Source organism: Syngnathoides biaculeatus, chromosome 7 (assembly GCF_019802595.1).
Source record: "Syngnathoides biaculeatus isolate LvHL_M chromosome 7, ASM1980259v1, whole genome shotgun sequence".
Taxonomy (NCBI): domain Eukaryota; kingdom Metazoa; phylum Chordata; class Actinopteri; order Syngnathiformes; family Syngnathidae; genus Syngnathoides; species Syngnathoides biaculeatus.
Window position 1 is genome coordinate 25,699,764 of NC_084646.1, and position 20,047 is coordinate 25,719,810.

General features: G+C 42.5%; 2 protein-coding genes across 6 annotated transcripts in view; one reads left to right on the forward strand and one right to left on the reverse strand.

Annotated features, from left to right (window-relative positions):
* The window catches only part of syde2 (synapse defective 1, Rho GTPase, homolog 2 (C. elegans)), a 52,612-nt gene that overhangs the window by 21,622 nt on the left and 10,943 nt on the right, over nt 1–20,047 (forward strand). The window contains exons 4-5 of the mRNA XM_061826150.1: nt 4,864–5,996; nt 15,298–15,424. Of these exons, the coding sequence (XP_061682134.1) occupies nt 4,864–5,996; nt 15,298–15,424 (1,260 nt within the window). The remainder of the gene's footprint in view (nt 1–4,863; nt 5,997–15,297; nt 15,425–20,047) is intronic.
* Nucleotides 11,000–20,047, reverse strand: part of dnai3 (dynein axonemal intermediate chain 3) — a 65,474-nt gene continuing 56,426 nt past the window's right edge. For 4 of the 5 annotated variants that reach the window (XR_009795889.1, XR_009795888.1, XR_009795885.1 and 1 more), the window contains one exon: nt 18,411–18,956. The gene's annotated coding sequence lies outside the window, so the exon portion shown is untranslated. Of the gene's footprint in view, nt 11,024–18,410; nt 18,957–20,047 lie in introns of those variants that run through there. The other variant, XR_009795886.1, reaches the window with a different exon arrangement.

The window sequence follows — 20,047 nt, forward strand, 5'->3', positions numbered from 1 at the left end:
GAAATTTTCAGCCTGGAATTGAAAAACAAAACAAAATGTTACTGAAACAAAACAGCCAAAACAGAATATTGTTATGACATGAGCACAAGCTGCAGTCACTAAATGTAGTAAATACTATGACAGGATTTTTCCCCCCATATTGACAAACTCCATCTGGGCTGCATGCTTTCTTTTTATAATTTATTTATTCCTTGACGCATTAATATTTACATACATAATTACAATGCCTTGCTTTTAGTGAGGTTAGTCCGCAGTTATATCCATAAATATAAGTTTACTAATAATATGCATAACAATTTCTATCTAGTTTTTGGCCTTGGTTTCCCCAGTGTTCTCTTTAGGCCAGTAGAGCAATTTTTATTTTTGTGCATCACTGTTAAATAATGTACAAACTCAGAAAGATTATGTAGTAATACACTCCCCTGACTTTGGTGCAGGCACCGTGGGTTTAGTTCCCACTCAGTGACTCTGAATGTGAGCGAGGATTGTTGCCACATCTAAATGTGCCCAATGACTGACTGGTGACCAGGGTGTAATCTGCCCGAAGTCACCTGAAAGAGGCTGCTACCCTAACCAGGAAAAACAATGTTGAAAAATGGATTTGGATCTATAGATTAAGGAAAAAGAAAATCAACAAAAAAGTCCACAAACTGGTTGATGAAGAACTTACAATATTTTTCTGAGGATCTGTGTGTTTTGGAGAAGGCACGATGGACAAATGTTTTCAGGAGTCTCGAACTGAATTTACTTAGGGGCCGCTGGAAGCTGGTTCTGGCGAAAACTGGGCTGCACATGCACATGCGTGCCATATAAGTTATCCATCCATCCATCCATCCATCCATCCATAATCCAACCTGCTTATCCTCACAAGGGTTACGGGAAACCTGGAGCCTATCCCAGCAAGTTTCGGGCGAAAGGCGGACTACACCGTGAACTGGTCCCCAGTCAGTTGCCGGGCAGATATCGACACCATCACTGAGCGGGAATCGATCCCACGCTGCCCGCACCAAGTCAGGCATGTGTGCCACTACACCATCAGTGACCCCTTTAAATTAGAAATGTAAAAAAAAAAATCCAATCTTCTCAAATGTCTTTTTTATTATTTTAATACAAATTAAAGATAAACAAGGATGCTTGTGTAAACATGTTGTGTGCCAACCTGCTTATAAAACTCTCCATGGTAACACTACTGTAACTGACTCATTGAAAAATGTTTCTCTGCTTGCATCAAGCCTACAACCATATATCCCACTGTGATTGGTAGGTTCGTTAGCTCCACAGACAACGCTGTAAAAGTGCCATTCATACAAAACTTGAGGGCTGCACTAAGATTAACCTTTTGTTCTATAATGGGGGCCACAAAGTATTGTCATGTGGGCTGTAAATGGCCCACCAGTTTGAAACCCCTGGGTTAGCGCGTCTGCCTCACAGTTTGAGGTCTGGGGTTCAAATCCCAGCCCTGCCTCTGTGGAGTTTGCTTGTTCTCCCCGTGCCTGTGTGGGTTTTCTGCAGGCACTCCAGTTTCCTACCACAGCCCAAAAACATGCATTGATTGAACTCTAAATTGCGGTAGATGGGAATGTAACTGTGAGTGGTTGCTTGTTTCTATGTGCTCTGGAGGTATTGGCAACCAGTTCAGGGTGTACTCTGGCTCCTGGCCGGAGATAGCTGGAATCAGCTCCAACACTCCCGCGACCCTTGTGAGGACCACCGACTGAGAATATAGATGGATGGATGGATGAATGATAAAGGTTCAGCATTAGCCATTCCAGCTGGAGTGAAATCATGAGATGACCTACTGCCACTCAATACATGATCTAACAAGCAATGGTTTAAAGATATTTTGAACACTTAGTGCTTGCAAGTTAATATTACTGGATGATGCCTTGGTGCTGCAACGGGTGTTTCGAACGCCTTTCTTTAAAAGTTTTTTTACATGAACAATGTAAATACAAATGTCGCTATTTATACATGTAGTGACCTACAAAGTATTTTTTGAGAGGAAAACATGTTTCAGATTTGAGCGGTCGCTGTGTGTGCAAATGCCCACCCGAGTTGTTATTTGGCAAATTTTCACCCAGTGTGCTCCCCACCCATTCTCCTCTTCTCAGAGAACCTCTGTGTCCATTATTGGGAGGAAGGTTAGATAAGGAAGGCTACTGAGTAAAGGGAGAAAGGAGGCTAAACATGGTTGACTGACAAATGTGAGTGAACAGGACTGTTCACTTTATATTCACCATCCACTTTTCCAGACCCTCCAGCTGAATATACAGAACTCTGTGCTTGGACAAGGAACGTCTTTGTCTCCCATCCTGTGGTTGCACCCTGTCCTGCTCCCCATCTTGTGCTGCATGCTCTGGCACCACCTCAGCCCTCTCCCTTTCACTTGGGGGACCCAAAATATAACTGCATGTTCTCTCTGAAAATAGAGCTCTTTTCTTTCCTCTTTGTGTCTATCTCTCTCTCCATAACGCCATTCTAGCGTCAGATGTTATCCACATACTTTTTAAAATGCTTAATAGAAGCACCTAATGACAAAATTTAATGCCAAAACAAATCCTGACTTTTGAGACTTGGAATCGTTTACATCTTCATAAACCATGTAGTAACCATCATTTGTGATCCAAATGAGGTGAATTCTAAAAGCAGTCATCAAAGGACTTGCCAAGTCATGTGATACAGACTTAATCCTGCATAAACTGCGGCTCCCCTGCGACGAGCTGTTCCCTCCTAAGTGCAAAGGAAGCAGGTACATAACTGAGGGAATCATCTTAAAACACTATGAAGAAATAGTCTTCTTTCCTGTATAAAACTGGCTCAAACTAACCATTGAAGAATTAACATGACACTCACGAGGAAGCAAATCCCACTAAAAATTCTATCATTTTACTTACCTGATAGGTAACATAGTACTGAGGGCAGTAATTGGTCTCTAGAAAGTCATAAATAATGAATAATAGTATTGAAAATCTCAGATTTTGAAAGCACAATATTCTTCTTATTTTGCTTGTGTATAATATAAAAAAGGCCGCATGGTGGAACAATTGGTTAGAGGGGTGGCCTCACAGTTCTGAGGTCTGGGGTTCAAATCTCGGCCCCGCCTGTGGAGTTTGCACGTTCTCCTCGTGCCTGCGTGGGTTTTCTCTGGGCCCTCCGGTTTCCTCCCACATCCCAAAAACATGCATTCATTGGAGACTCTAAATTGCCCCTAGGTTTGATTGTTAGTGTGATTGATTCTCTGTCTCTGTGACCTGCAATTGGTTGGCAACAAGTTCAAGGTGTACACCGCCTCCTGCCCAATGATAGCTAAGATAAGCTCCGGCACTCCTACAACCCTTGTGAGGGTAAGGGGCTAAGAAAGTAGATACTATAAACAGTAAATCATCATTCACTGAGGACAAGTAGATCGAAAATCAAGTAATATTTTAAGTTACAATACGTGGTTTGTGCTATTACTTTATTCGCAGCTGTATATGAATGAGCAATCCAAATTGGGCCTTTGGTTCGGTGTGTGAGTGCTTCAATAAGTGTCCCATTTTTTTCAATGTGTATTATTTTCCCTCAAAGGTAAATAATCTCTGCTTCAAAAGAACAATAACAATGAGGCAATTTTATTCATTTTTGCTGCAGACAAAACATACAGTATTTGATGTTGACCATACTGGACTTTTTCACAGCACTGTGAGGTGAAGTTAACCGTTTCTCATGTTGCTAGCCTGCGAGCTAACAAGCTAGCCTGTGAGCTAACGAGTTACGAAGATAAACAGGTCGGTCCACTGTGGTGATGTCATTTAAAAGCTCAGCGCTTTGCTCCAAATTGTTGTTTGCCCCCAATTGAGACATGCGCAGTTCACTGCTTATGATGTTCGCTAGCCCGTAAGCTAACTAGCTTGAGAACTAAGGAGTGAAATAGCCCGCTACACCTTAGCAAAGACATTTTGTTGTGTCTTAATCCCCAAATAACACAATCATGGGTAAGTTAACAGTTTATTTAATACGTCAGTGGTACACCTTATTCAGCCAGTAGTTGACAACAGTGAACGTATATTTTATCGACAGATGAGAGCTTGTCTTCAACAAACACTCTTGGAGCACAAGAGCGGGATTTATTTTTCATGATTTCATAGGTATAAAAGCAATTATATTATTTTTTATCCTGATAGTTTTGCAGAAAATATCCATCCATCCATTTTCTTAGCCGCTTATCCTTACAAGTAGCCTATCCCAGCTAACAACAGGTAGGAGGCAAGGTACACCCTGAACTGGTTGCCAGCCAATTGCAGGGCACATAGAGACAAACAGCCACACTCACAATCACACTTAGGGGCCCATTTAGAGTTTCCAAGTAATGTTGCATGTTTTTGGGATGTGCGAGGAAACCAGAGTGCCCAGAGAAAACCTACACAGGCACAAGGAGAACATGCAAACTCCACACAGGCAGTCCGGGATTGAACCCGGGTCCTCAGAACTCTGAGGCCAATGCTTTACATCTGCGCCACCATGCTATGTGTGTGTGTGTGTGTGGTGTGTGTGTGTGTGTGTGTGTGTGGTGTGTGTGTGGTGTGTGTGTGTGTGTGTGTGTGTGTGGTGTGTGTGTGTGTGTGTGTGTTGTGTGTGTGTGTGTGTGTGTGTATATATATATATATATATATATATATATAAAAAGTCAGGAGACCTGTTATTTTGGGTCTTTGTAATGCTGCATGATAAATGCTCTCCCGATCAGTTTGGTTGCATCTTTCTTTAATTTTTCAGAGAAAATGTTTTTGTGGACTGCAGTCGTAGAGTTACCAAAAGATAAAATAAATACAACATGACAAGTCCCCTTTTTAACCTTTCTTTACCATCTCATTGCCTTTGTAGATGTCCCTGACTCGCCCAATAGTGTTGGATTCTCCCCTCCTTCCAGCCCAAACCCTACTAAGAAGATCAGCTCCATTAACTGGTCATTCCCAGACAAGATCAAATCTCCACGCACCGTCAGAAAAATCTCCATGAAAATGAAGAAGCTTCCAGAGCTCAGCCGGAAACTCAGTGTTAAGGGTCCAAGCAGCAGTAACAGCAGTGGAAGTAGTTATTTAGAGCACAGATCCCATTCACTCCGAGCCACAGATGGGGGGTCTGAGGCCACATCCCAAAGTCCAGGTCCTCAACGATTGATTGTATCTGGTGTAGGGCCTGGCAGCCGAAATGTGATCTCACGCTACCACTTGGACAGCAGCGTGTCTACACAGCACAGCTTCAGTAAGAAGAAAAACAATGCCAGCTCCAAATCTGCCGCTAAAGGTGGATACTTAAGTGATGGCGATTCACCGGAGCTGGTGACTAAATCTGGGAAGCACAGTCCTGTTGACACCAAGGGAGGCAGATGTAAGGACGTAGAAGGACCAAGCGGAAGCTCAAAACTAAATGGTACAGATTTGGACATAGATGCTTTCCGACATTATAGTTTCACAGAGCAGCCCAAATGTAGCCAGTACATCTCCGGACTGATGAGCCTGCACTTTTACGGCGCTGAGGACCTCAAACCACCTCGCATTGACTCTCGCGATGTCTACTGCGCCATTCAAGTGGACTCAGTTAACAAAGCACGGACTGCGCTCCTTACCTGTCGAACTTCCTTCTTAGGTATGGACCACACCTTCAATATCGAGCTAGAGAATGCCCAGCATTTGAAGCTTGTTGTGTTCAGCTGGGAGCCCACACCAAGGCGAAATCGTGTCTGCTGTCATGGCACAGTGGTCCTACCTGCACTCTTCAGGGTAATACGTACCCACCAGCTGGCAGTTAAGCTGGAACCTCGGGGGCTGATATATGTCAAGCTGAACCTTATGGAGCATTGGCAGAACTCCTTGGATGGAAGACGAGATGGCAATAGGGAACCCCAAGTCTTTGGTGTGGAGGCATGGCGGGTGGTGGAGAGGGAGGACACTGGACTCTTGGTGCCATTGCTTATAAGCAAATGCATTCATGAGATTGAGAAACGAGGTTGCCAGGTGAGTCGTATTCCATGAAACCAAACTGTGCAAGTCCTGCCCAATCTGTTTATCTTGTGTCATCTTTACTGCAAATATAGTGGACCCTCACATACCTGTAGTTCAGTGCCCACAGATTCAACTATGTCTGTTTTTTTTTTTTTAATTTTCCTTTTTTGGAGGGCAACCCTGAATATGCTCATTGATGGTTTCTGCCTTTTTATTCAAGAATTCTTCTGATTAAACAAGAAAAAACATTTTTAATTATAAATGAATTAATTTGTTTCCCAATGCAATCATAAAGGCCATCAGTAATCCACAGATCTTTGCAATATCTGGTCCTGCCAGTTCTCTATCTCCTGCAAGTAGTGGGGATGCACTGTACATATTTTTTTTTTACTTTTCTTTTCAATAACATTCACAAGATAGTTTCATCGTTTATGCAAAAAAGGTAATTAAAGGAACCTTTTTTGGGGGGGGATTTCATTTGATTTTAAATTTGTGGATAAGCATAAATTTGGTCACTTTTACATTATACACTTGCCATATCAAGGGCTAAAATCTATCCAGATCTCTGTAAGCTTGATTCATGCCTATATACTTATACCCTAAAGGAGAAAATGTAAAGACATTGTATGGGAGTAAGGAATAATAGTGACAGAAGAGGTCTTGTATAAAGCGATGAGTATTCACCCTGCAGTGTGTAATCACAACATTACAACCGTGGGATGAATGGAGATATGTGCTGCACTGCACTTTATGATGTCATTGGCTTCCTGGGCCCATTACTTCTTGTTTAGAGAAGAGAAGCCATTAAGCGTTAAGAGACTGGTCATGTGATGATGATGGATCTGTTGAGTTTTTGTTGGGTTATGTGACTCCCTCAGAGAGCCCAGACTTTGCTTCCTAATGGGCAGGCGTGTCTGTGGAATTGAAGAGGTTTTCGAAGTATTCTCCCAACTGACTCACGATGTCCTAAGTTGAGGTCAGCAACACCCCGTCCCACGATATTCAGTTTTGATGGTGCATTGGATACTTGCTCTGAGGTGCTGTATAATGGCCCAGAATTTCCCTTATACTGTCCAGACGTCTTTCTCAAAGGCCTCACCGAACTCCTCCCATGGCCAGATACTTGCTTCAGTGACCACCAAAGCTGCACTCCACTGGGCCATTCAGTACCTATCAGCTGGCTCAAGAATTTCACAGGCCAAAAAAGCCTGATTGGGCTCCGCCTCCAGCTTGATGGCAAACCTCAACGTTGGTCTCCACCAATGGGTGTTGGGATTACCGCCATGACAGGTTCGTCCGGTTCAGCAATGGAAGCATGGAACATGGTCCACTTGGACTTAATAAACCACACACCCCTGGAACATGAGCAAAGTTCTGTGAGAGAGGGCAGTTGAAACTCTTTCGGGCGGGATTCTGACAGACTTTCCCAGCAGACCCTAACAATACATTCGGGCATGCCAGGTTGGATCAGCGTCCTCCCTCACCCTAAGGTGGAAGGAGGGTACCCTTTCATCCACTGGGGTGAATTCCAATGTACAGGCGCAATAACTATACCCACACCTGTTCGGCACCTCTCACCATTGGTAACTGCACAGCGGAAGACAGTCCAACCCTTTTCAAGAGGGCTGGTACCAGAGTCTAATACCTGTGTGGGGGCGAGCCTGACTATGTCTAGTCAGAACCTCTCAGCCTCACGTAGTAGCTCGGGTTCCTTCCTTGCCTGAGAGCTGACATTCCATGTCCCTAGAGCCAGCTTCTGTTTCGGGGGAGTGGCCCACCCAACCCCTATGACTGTGTGTGAGGACACATGTTACCCTTTCGGGCTCTACCCAGTCATGCCCCAGGGGTGTCAGCCCGGCCACCAGGCTCTCGCCTTCGAGCTACACCTCCAGCCCTGGCTCCAAAGGGGGCCATGTGTCTGGGCAAGGGAAACCTAAATCCATATATTATGTATGGTTCATCATAGGGGTCTTTTAGCCATTGTTTGTCTGGTCCCTCACCTAGGACTTTTTTGTCATGGGTGGCCCCCTACTAGGAGCGTGAAGCTCCAGACAATGCACTCCCTACGATCATTGGGACATACAAACCCCTCCTCCACGATAAGGTGACGGCTCAAGGGGGGCATAAGAAATTATGATACTTTATTTTAATTAAATTACTTCACACACGACAAAACTTCAGCGTATGATTTCACAGAATGGCAGCATGTTTACCTATAACAGTGCTATCACTAGCTTGCTAAGTTACATAACATTTTGTTGGCTGCTTGTGACCTGTATCATATTAAAAGGTGAACATATCTCAATCAGTTTTTGAATGAACATTTTCTCCTGAGCACCATTACACGTTTTTCCCTATTTTGTTCTTTTTTTTTTTTGATCAACACAATACATGCGTGATCCATTGGTATTGTCATGGGTGTGGTAACGAGTGTATCTGGTCACGTTTGAGATGACAAGATAAAGCCCCAGTGATCATAAAAGACAGGATGCCATGATATCGGAATGCAATATTTTATTGCAGTAGTCTGACGGTGCTATTGTGAAAGACCAAATTTGTGTTGTAATGTGTTTCAAAATAACACATTCACTTCCATTTACAGATTGTCCCTTAATGCACCTCTCACACTCACGAAGCTGTTGTGTGCCCACCTAGTTTCAGTCAGCACATGTTAAGGCCCATCTTAAGTTTGCCAATGACCATTTGGATGATACAGAGGAGTCATGGGAGAAAGTGTTGTGGTCAGATGAGACCAAAATTGAACTTTTTGGTCATAATTCCACTAACCGTGTTTGGAGGAAGACGAATGATGACTTCCATCCCATAAACACCATCCCTACTGTGAAGCATGGGGGTGGTAGCATCATGCTGTGGGGGTGTTTTTCTGCACATGGGACAAGACGACTGCACTGCATCAAGGAGAGAATGACCGGGGCCATGTATTTTGAGATTTTGGGGAACAACCTCTTTCCCTCCGTCAGAGCATTGAAGATGGATTAAGATGGGTCTTTCAACATGACAATGACCCAAAGCACACAGCCAGGAAAACCAAGGAGTGGCTCCGTAAGAAGCAGATCAAGATTCTGGCGTGGCCTAGCAAGTCTCCAGACCTAAATCCAATAGAAAATCTTTGAAGGGAGCTGAAACTCCATGTTTCTCAGTGACAGCTCAGAAACCTGTCTGATCTAGATAGGATCTGTGTGGGGAATTGGGCCAAAATCCCTCCTGCAGTGTGTGCAAACCTGGTGAACAACTACAGGAAACATTTGACCTCTATAATGGACCTTTCCGATGGCGATTTAAGATCCGCCCCCTTAGCCATTTCCCACAAGCTTCCAAAATGGCGATTGAACAGATCATGTTTGAAGTCGATTCTCTATCACGTATTCCAGATAATATTGTGGTATGTTTTTTGCCAAATGGGTCAGGCTTGTCCAAAAGATTTCTACAGAGATGTCTCAGCTATTTCACGCAAGGATATGTACACGAAATTAAGATTTTGGGCGGAGCAGGATGCAATGTACTTACTGCAAAATGTTGGCGATCGATGCAAAAAAGTTTGACGCCTCACAAACTTCATTTTGAAATCCAACAGGATAAAATAGTGTAATCGTACTACACATGTAAAGCAGGGTGAGTACTTTTTACTTGGAAAGATCACGAGTAATATCATTGTAGTCTTTATAAGTGAGAGGGTGTATTCATTTGACTTTGCTCGTAATCGAACCCAGTGCTCTGTCTTAAAACTCTGATGTGATTCAAATAGGCAAATTCACATTTCTCTTGCATGACATCGCACATTTACGTATCACTAACCCGACTCTTCGGCATAAAACATTACACACTTATTTCAGCAGGTTAGTGATACACTCACAAATTGAAAGTTGTTCTCCTGCAATGTATAAAGCACTGATAATAATTCAATCAAATTCAGAGAAGGTACTTCTCCCTCACTTACCTTCGAACATAAAGCCTTGTGTTTGTTGATATTGTCCACATTTAGTTGTACATGTGGTCTTCCGCGAGCCTTAATCCATCGCAGAGACTTCATCAACTCTGTTTTAGGCTTTGGAAAATGAATCAACCGGGCCCCTTGTAACCTTGCAGGATATGTTTCATCAATTGCACCTTCCACAAGCGCATCTGAGGACTATTTTCTTCGTAACATTAACTTTTCCAAGCGCACACTACTGACAACCAGAATTACTTGTGGGACAAGATCGCGAGAGGGGTGTGTCAAGCCAGGGGTTAAGACAATGCGGCTATCTGATTGGCTATTATTGCACGACTGATTGACAAGTTGGAAAGGTGGATGGCAAACATAGGCTACTGTACCAAATATTAACGTTGGTTTTCTCAGGTTTTCAAATACCTATTTGCAGCTGCATCACACAAATAAATCATAAAAAAAAAATCATACATTGGGATTTCTGGATGTTTCTTTTTAGATTAGCTCTCTCACAGTGGACATGCACCTACAATGAAAATTTCAGACCCGTCCATAATTTCCAAGTGTGAGAACTTGTAATTTAGCAGGATGTTCAAATACTTATTTTCTTCACTGTAAATCAACAGGGATAGGCTTTAGTTTCCTCTTTGGAGGAGGATGTTTGGATGTAAGATGTAAGATTTGAGACCAAAAATGGCGCATTTTTTTTCAACTTCAATTTAAAATGATTGTGGTTGCAACTCTTCAACCATTTGTCTCCAAACTTGAATGACGTTCATATCGATAAAAGTGGGTTAAAAGTGTTATCGTGGAACGCCTACCAAATACATAATTTAAAAAAAACATTTTTGAATGACATACAGTAATTAATCAACAAATCACCAATCAACAACAGCTAGTAATTTGTGCAACAATTAGTGACATCAGCCCTGAAAATACTTACTAATGACAATTGTTCTTTACCCATGTTTTTCTTGAATACAGTAAATTGTTATAAATATTTTAATTGTGCCTGGAAAAGCAGAAATACAATTTGTTTCATTGTAACGCAACTCACCGCTGATGCAGAGTTAGTCCATGTTAGTACTATCTGTGGATAATAAGAAACAAATAAGACAGCAGAAGTCAGTTACCGATTTAGTCAGAGTGTTTGGAACATGAATTTGTGGCTGTGTTGAAAGTTCATTTTATTCTTAAATGTGGCATTCTACTTGTTGAAGGTCACAGAGCTTACGGTTCCCTCATTTTAAATGTGTTTTTAACTAACGTTTGCTTTTGGACCTTTTAGATGTGCGTTTCGCTTGTGGTCTTACTGAGAAATATGCACAGCTATTTTTCAAAATAAAATACTCAGAAGATGTGCTCCAGGCAGTAGAGAGAGTTGATGGTTGTATTTTTTACCAAATATTCTACAGCCCGGTGGCTTTGGATCCTTGCTGAGTTATATTCTGAGAATTTATGATCGTGCGTAGGCATTCTTTCTTTAACTGCATACATTTCCAATGAAAATCAAAACACTAAAATTTAGAGAATGAACATTGTGGTCAATAAAATGATAGAGTTAACATTTCACATTATGAGTCCACTGCATAAACCGCAATGCTGGTTCATTGCTCCTCAGGTTCCTTGTAGCTCAGATTTTCATGTTTATTTAATGAACTTTGCTTTGTCTAGCTTCATGATGATTGTATCTGTTTTCATCTCTACCCCTCCAACCCCCGCTTTCCTGCTGTGTTTAATGACTGAAATATTGTGTTCAGTCTGTATGAGTAGGAGATCAAGTAATACTAGTGACACGTAAAGGACACCCCTCAGGTTATAGGCAGAGAGAGGTTACGAGAGAGTTGACACCAGGTCCCATAGCAATCTGCTTGTTGTGTCACTAAAACATGCAAAGGCAGACAGTATGCAGTGTGGTTTTCCAAATAATTTTGCAGCTCTTTGATGCAAGCTGCTCGTCAGAGTCACAATCACATGACCTAAGGGGATGTAAAAGCTTTTAAGATCCGGGATGATTGTGAGGCTTTTGAAAATATGTCCAGTAATGCCTGTATGAAGCACTGGTGTTATGAATGTGTCCAACTAAGATACTTTATTTTTTTGTTCTTGAGAGCTATCCTCGTAACCTACGGTACATAGAATAGTGGGTGAGACATGTTTTCAATGCCAAGAGGAGCACTTGTGTACAGTAATATTGTCTTTTATTATTGTCATTTGTAGTGTTGTATGGAAACACATTCCACTTGTCCAAACTGTTACACCCCTGAAAATATATATGCTAAATTAAGATTTGTTGATACATGCCTCGACTACACTTCCTCCTCCCCCATCCCAGTTTGGGGTGGAGTCTGCCTTTCGCCCGAAGTTGACTGGGATAGGCTGCAGCACTCCTGCGACCCTTGAGAGGATAAGTGGCTTGGAAAATGGATGGATGGAGATTTGCATACTAAATCAACAAGAGTAGGTCCTACTATTTAGGCTTGTGTGCGATGTCTTTAGGTATGATATACAAACTCTTTAAGCATTTTTGACATTACAAAGATAATGCTAGTTCAAGTGTCTAATATGTATTAATATATTGTCGACAATTATGTATTTTTGTATAGTAAGATTGAACTGTACAATATTTTGAGTCAATGCGGATTTAGTTTTGGTAAAATTGAGATTCACGTCCTGAATTTTGTGTTTTCTAGAGAATCAATCCCTACTCGATGCACCCTTCACTATAGCTTGTTGATTTTTTTGGGCAACCAGTCCTTTCAAGTAAGCTGTGATAGGCTTCAGGACCTGTAATGACCCCCGCATGGGATAAAAAAAGATAGAACATGCATAGATGCATTAAATTATATTCTAGCAACTCATCCAATAGTTATAGCAACAACGCAATCATTTTAATCTCATCCATTTTTTCAAATCCAAATTATGCCTGGTAGAATCCTTAAAAATTAACCAAAACAATGCAAATGTGCCTGGTGGCCAGGCCTGCCCACGTGGGGCTCGGCCGGGCACAGCCCAAAAGGGTAACATGGGTTCACCACCTGTGAGAGGGGCCATAGGGGTCGGGTGCGATGTGAACTGGGCAGTGGCCAAAGCCGGGGACCTTGGCGATCGGATCCCCAGCTACAGAAACTAGCTCTAGGGACATGGAATGTTACCTCTTTGCCAGGGAAGGAGCCAGAGTTGGTGCGTGAGGTCGAGAAGTTCCAACTAGATGGTCGGACTCACCTCTACACACTGCTTGGGCTCTGGCACCACTCCTGTTGAGAGAGGTTGGACTCTGTTCCACTTTGGAGTTGCCCACGATTAGAGACTCCGAGCAGGTGTGGATATACTTATTTTCTCCCGGCTCAGGGCCTGTTCGTTGGGATTTACCCCAGTGGATGAAAGGGTAGCCTCTCTCCGCCTTCAGGTAGGGGGATTGGTCCTGAATGTTGTTTGTGCTTATGCACCAAACAGCAGTTCAGAGTACCCGCCATTTTGGAGTCCTTGGAGGGAGTGCTGGTGAACTCCCCCTCTGGGGACTCCATCATTCTGCTAGGGGACTTCAATGCCCATGTGGGCAATGACAGTGATACCTGGAAAGGGATGATTGGGAAGAACGGCCCCCTTATCAGAACCCGAGTGGTGTTCTGTTACTGGACTTCTGTGCTCATCACGAATTCTCCATAACGAACACCATGTTCAGGCTTAATGGTGTCCACATGTCCACTTGGCACCAGGACACCCTAGATCGCAGTTCGATGATCGACTTTGTGGTCATGTCATTGGACTTGGGACCGCATGTCTTGGACACTCGGGCGAAGAGAGTTGCGGAGCTGTCAACTGATCACTACCTGGCGGAATTTAAACTCCCACCTCCAAAAGAACTTTGCTCACATCCCAGATGAGGCGGGGGACATTGAGTCCGAGTGGCCGATGTTCCGCGCCTCCATTGCTGAGGCAGCCCACCAGAGGTGTGGCCGTTAAGTGGTATAAAATATTGAATCTCATTAAGTTGTGCAAGTATACTGAAAGTACATAAATGTGTATCCTTTAATACTCTTTAATCTCTTTTGGCAGTCGAGATTCATACTCATAACACTCTCATGATGATGTCTGTACAGGGCCACAAATTGTTGGAATTACTTTTGGCTTACACTCAAGAGAATTAATGAAGTCAAGTACCCTTTTCCCTCTTCCTTTGTGCTACTGGTAGTTCAGTCATTAAACTAATTTCAGACTCATCACAAATCCCACTGATCCCATCATTGGTCTCAGCACCCTACCAAGGTTCCACATGCTTCTTGAAGAAACTTTTTCTGTTTGACCTGATCTATATACAGACCTGCTGCTGCCTGTCATGTTTCTTGGCAGCCGGAGTGTATGAAGTACCAGTCCTCCTCCGTTAACAGCTGTTACCCGCCTGTGCTTGACTGGCTCCCAAACACGTTTTTTTTTTCTGAATTGACTTGTTGTTCATTGTGCCCAGTGACTTCTGTTTACTTGCACACGAAGCTAAATCCTCAGATAATCTGTCCTTGTCTGTCCCACTCGTGTGAGTTTTACAAAACGCAGTTGACCACAACACGGTGCGCTCTGAAATGGTTTGACCTGGTGAGACATTCTGGTGTTTCTACTCTCGAGGCCAGAAAGAGCAGTAGTATGGGTGGGTGTGTGTTTTGTGGAAAGGGGTCCAACTAGCCATTCACAGCCCACTGACTTAACACGTTGCTCGGGCAACCACACCAGTTGTTCAACCATGCCACATACCAGACAGACTCATGTCGGAGAAATTATGGTATGTCAGCAGCCGGCCTTAATCCTAACATAAGAAAACTACTGGTGTCTGGTTTCAGTATCAAATGTCAATGTTGGGATAAAGTTCTGCAGAGTTTCACTTGCTGGACACTTAGGTAAAGATACATACTGGAAGTGTCTTTTTTGGTTGCTGCTTCTCATTTATTATGGCTGTGCAACTGTTAATCGATAAGCCTACAGACCTGTTGTGACTTAAAAGTGTTTTATTGTCTGATTTCAGCCTTGCTGTGATTCATATTCATTAATGAAATCCTGTTCAATCATTTAGTGTTGTTGTCAGATACATATTGCTGTTTTTTCTATCAGAAAAGACTTCTTATGGCTTGGTACTGCCTTGTGTATAGCTACATCTTCCTCAATGGAGTGATGAAGTTATTGAACGAGCAATCCTAACATACACTATACCACTAGATCCTCTCAGAATGACAACAACGCATAACTACTTCAAATGCATTGACTCTTTGATTCATTCAGGATGTGAAAATATCTCTGTATACTTTTCTTTGACTCTTGCATAAGCAGTGTATGTTTACTTGACCTAAATTCACTTGTGGAGTGTGTTTACAGGTGGTGGGGCTGTACCGTCTTTGCGGTTCTGCAGCTGTAAAGAAGGAGCTACGAGAGGGCTTTGAAAGAGACAGTTACGCTGTGGAATTGTGTGAAAACACCTACCCTGACATCAACGTCATTACAGGTAAACCAGAGTGTGGGATGGGGACAGAGTGGACCTAGACCAAACATTTATTACAGCTTAATGACGACACAGAAAAGAAAAAGACGTTTGTCAGTGGAAATAAAATATTTTGAAACAGAATAATTCAACTATTCAATATACAGTATTTATTGTGTTGAATACATTATTTAATATAAATGAAAAATACACTTTAAATTTTCCAGAGACAACTTATGCCAATGTTGACATCTGCACGTATCCAATGAACTTTATTTATAAATGTAATACGATTCAACCATCTAACTTAATACACACCCCAATCAGATATTTTTATTCATAAAGTCTCCACTGGTGTCTGAGAGCAAGATCTAATTGGGCACCTTGCTTTAATGGGCCACCTAACTGTACTGATCCAGTGCAACAAAAAAAAACACTTCCAACCACCCCCCCCACCCACCCCCTCCCCCAAAACATGTCTGAACCAGTGTGTTTGCACCAGATAGGTCAGCGCGGTGCGTCTCCATGAGTGTGCTGTGTCTATTGTAAAAGCATTCCAGAAGTCTACATACCAGCATATACTGGAGCCTGAGGGAAGGCCCCCCCCCCCACACACACACACACACACATGCACTCGCTATCGGACTGTGCTGTGCATTCTGGTAATTCCTTCTTTGTCAGGTTCCTAGTTGCTACATGTTCTCTACTGTCCCTTCCCGGTCACGTCCAAATAACATCAGTATTTTTTTTCCGTGTATTTTACCTAATAAGGACTTTGTGGAAGAACAGTAAGAATCAGTAATTTCATAAATGATGTGTGTAGAAAATATACGTGAATGCAAATATATGAATATGCTTCCAATAATTCAAATGCCAGTGGTTGTCGTCTTTCCCTTATTTAATACTTGCCCAATTATGATGATGAGGATGATGAGAATGTAATGGTATACAATGTATTTCATGCTCCAATTGTGTGACTTTTGAAATTTCAACTGTTGGATAAACACAAAAGTGGCATCACTTGGAATAAGTGGTGGCTGCTGTGACCAATGAGTGGTAGAAGAAAGTGACTTACTCATTATTTTCTGCTAACAAAAAGAGGAAGAGACCCTGGAAGCCCCTCTTCATTTAGGAGCCACTGTTGGTTTTAGGAAGAGGCCCCGCGTAGGCGTTGTCCTATCATGTCTGCTTTGATCGGCATGCATTTACATGGCAGGGCAAAAAACACAGTTAACAGTTGAGCAGGTTAGAAAAAAAGGCCCAGCACCAGTGCGGCATGTTGGTTTTTCTCGCTGCCTAAATTTGCTCTGCCAAGCGGGTCGCAGATGAACCTAAAAGAGTGGATGAGGAGAGCAACTGGGCGAAGAAAGGCAAATGCCATACTCCAATTAATTTAGCTATTCTTGGACTCTTTTTTTTTTTCTGAAACATAAATAGCTTCGAATTTAAATCACTAACTGAAGTGTGGACACGTGCTAAAGAAAGACTGCGCAAGCAAGGGGATGAGCTGAGAGCACTGGCTTGTCACACTGCTAATTTAAAAGCAGAGCTAGTGAAAAGGATTATCCAGGGGTCAGGGGTCAATCCAAAGCTTGCAAAACATGCTCAGTGCGTGGCCCGCCATTGTTGCAAATCACAAGCTCGTTTCATTGAAAGAACTGTGAAAAGTTGTTGTCAAAACGAGCAGCACACTGGAGACACTCGAGTCAATTAATATCTTAAGCACATGCTTTTAAGCTTCAGCACTCTGTTACTTTCAATGCAGAAGTGCAGTGCGTCTAGTGCCACTCTACTACTACTGCACCATACTGTGCTATGATTTGGTTATTTTGTCACTTTTTCCTAAATTCAATTGAACCAAACTCTACTGCTTAATGGAGACTGCACTGATGCTTCCAACATGTTGGAGATGTTTGGAAGAGTAACTTTTCCAGCAGCCTTTTCTGTACCAATTCCATGTGAAGGAAATGTATGCATATTTAATCCAGGGTTTTAACATTCCTAAATAATTAAACCCATTTAAAGGAAATACGATCTGCTGATGAGGAACGTATTCAAACATTTTCCCTTCAAGTGGTGATGTTCCTGTTCCATAACTCACATTGCTAAAAAGCTCCTGCTCAAGCAATTAGTGGCATTGGTGATAAATTGTGGGCTTTAATTTGCCCCATCTTGACACATCTTTTCCATTGCCTGCTTCCTTTCTTTTCCCGCACCCTCAGCAATACACCAGTGAAGACATGGAAAGTCATTAACAAGTGCCTCCTTTGTTGCAGAACAAACACAGATGGTATTTGGCTCATGCATGAGGGATTAGCTGAACCCAGAGCAGGCTACAAAATCAGGCAACCCCGTTACAAAGTGCTCCAGGTTTGCGTGAGTTTCCAAAAAAAGTTCTTAACCGATAGATTTAGGTCTGAACATCTCTGATTACTGTGCAGAAGCATGCCAGTCTAGCAGGGTTAGGAATTAGGCTCGCAAATCGTGTTTGTTCACATTGCAGAAAATATGAAGACATCATAATGTGGGACTTTTGACGTGACAAAGTACACGGAAGGGAGACGCACATCCCCAGTGCCACCAACTCCTACCACCCAAATGAGTTTTGTGGGAGCGTGCAAAATTGCAGGGAGGGGAGAAAGATGGAGAACAAACCGATGTTTGTTCTCCAGGCGCGGTGTTGACTGCAGTACTGACAAGGGGAGTGACCTTCTACTTTGTTTGAACAAGAGGTTAAAGGTAGTGCTTTGCCCCGCTGCATTCTGTGCCTTGCAGTGTTTGGTGGCACATGCAGAACGCTGAAATGGGTTTAACCTGATACGGATTGCTGCTATCTTCGGATAAGTGTGAAATAATGTAACCAGTTAAGACCATACATCTCCAACTGCCCGTTACACTTCCAGAAAGGGAAAATGGAAGCACATATGGAGTTCCAATTATTGGCAAAAACATACTGGTGTTAGTAATTAATCTTACAGTGATGGATATAAATAAAATTAGGTTCAATCACAGTCTTATTGCACATTCAAATCAATTAACATATCATTCACATCGATAACAAAGGGATTTCACACCTCACTCTTAAGTTAAAGCACTCACACCGCGCTGTGATACCAGCTGATCACCTTCCTGAGAGTCCCAGCCTCACTGACCACACTCAATATAAATGTCTTCATGTTTTCTAGTTGAGCTGGGTTGAGTTTTGCATCACATGAACCAGTTGACTGACTCAAATATGTATTCTTTGTGCTCCCAAAAGGAGCTATGCGAAGGAGCTGTGTGCATGCTGGCTCTGCACTACGGCACAAACAAGTGATTGTGACTTGTGAGTGAATCATATTAGAGTTTTTATATCTTTAAGAGCGAGCTTTTCACCCAGATGACTTGTCCCATTCATCGGTAAGGCACTTTCTGAACATCCTACTGCACTCCTCCAAGACAGGCTGTGCCTTGGCTGTTTGCTGGGGTGGCGTTGAGGCAGAGGTCTCAGTCAAGTTCTTCCACTCCAACATCATTCAAGCATGGACCTTGGTTTATGCACTGGGATACTGCCATTCTTTAACAGACAAATGCCTTTCCCTGTTTACTGTTTACACAAATGTGCGATCCATTAATTGCAATTAAAAACAGATTTTTTAAATGAATAATTATGATTCATGAGGAACAAAAGGGTGTAGTTGAACCACACTTATTTCTCCAAACCCATAACCCAAAGACTTTGAGTGTCAGCAAGCTGACTGGTAGCGATTTGTCATTTTGGCTGAGGGAGAGAAGCACCTGTAGGGAAAACGCACTTGTTCCCTCCTGAGTCCATGACCTTGCGTGCTTTTGTGTGTGTTTGTGCGTGAGCGCGAGAATATTTAAGCACTTGTGCATTATGTGTGTCAGACGCTAACAAGGCCTGATACACAAAAGTAAACACACTGACTCATAGTACGCTAATGATTTATTTCTGTGACTCTGCTCTCTAGCCTCTATCGTATATTAAAGTGCTCTACGATTGTACACTCATTTAACCAAATTAACTACTTTGCTAATGTAAAACCAAAAACAGGTCAGAGTTTGCTGGCAGTTAGTTAGATTCCTGTGATAATTTTTTTTTTGTTATTTTATCTTCACAGCTGAAATCCAAGTTGACAACAGGAAGCCAGACAATGTCCACAAAGCATTTCCGTGTAATCTGTTTTTAAAATCTGTGTCTTAGCAGGCGTAGAGGGGAATGAATGTTTAGGGCTCCTTATCATGGTTCTCCTCATACCAGATTTCCAACCTAAGATGATGACAATAACTGAAAACAGAGGCTTTCAAGAATGTGATGCATGATTTAAAAAAAAAAAAAGAAACATGTCACAACTTCACCTGTGTTCCCTCACAAGGCACCAGGTACACACTAATAGTGGAGCATTTTATAAAGTTTAAAGTGCATGTTTGCCTCAAGCTCTGTTAAAATTTGACTCGCTGTGCTGGTACTGTCAGTGTATCCATCAAGCTGACAGTGTTCTTGTTTGAATGTGTTGTTTTTCTTCAGAGCTCAAATTGGCTTTCACAGGAATGCATCTTATCTGTACGTGTATGGTTGTGTGTGTTTGTGTGTGATCTGGGATTCTAGTTGCAATCAGTAAACCAGTCCTTTTCTTATAGCTGTGT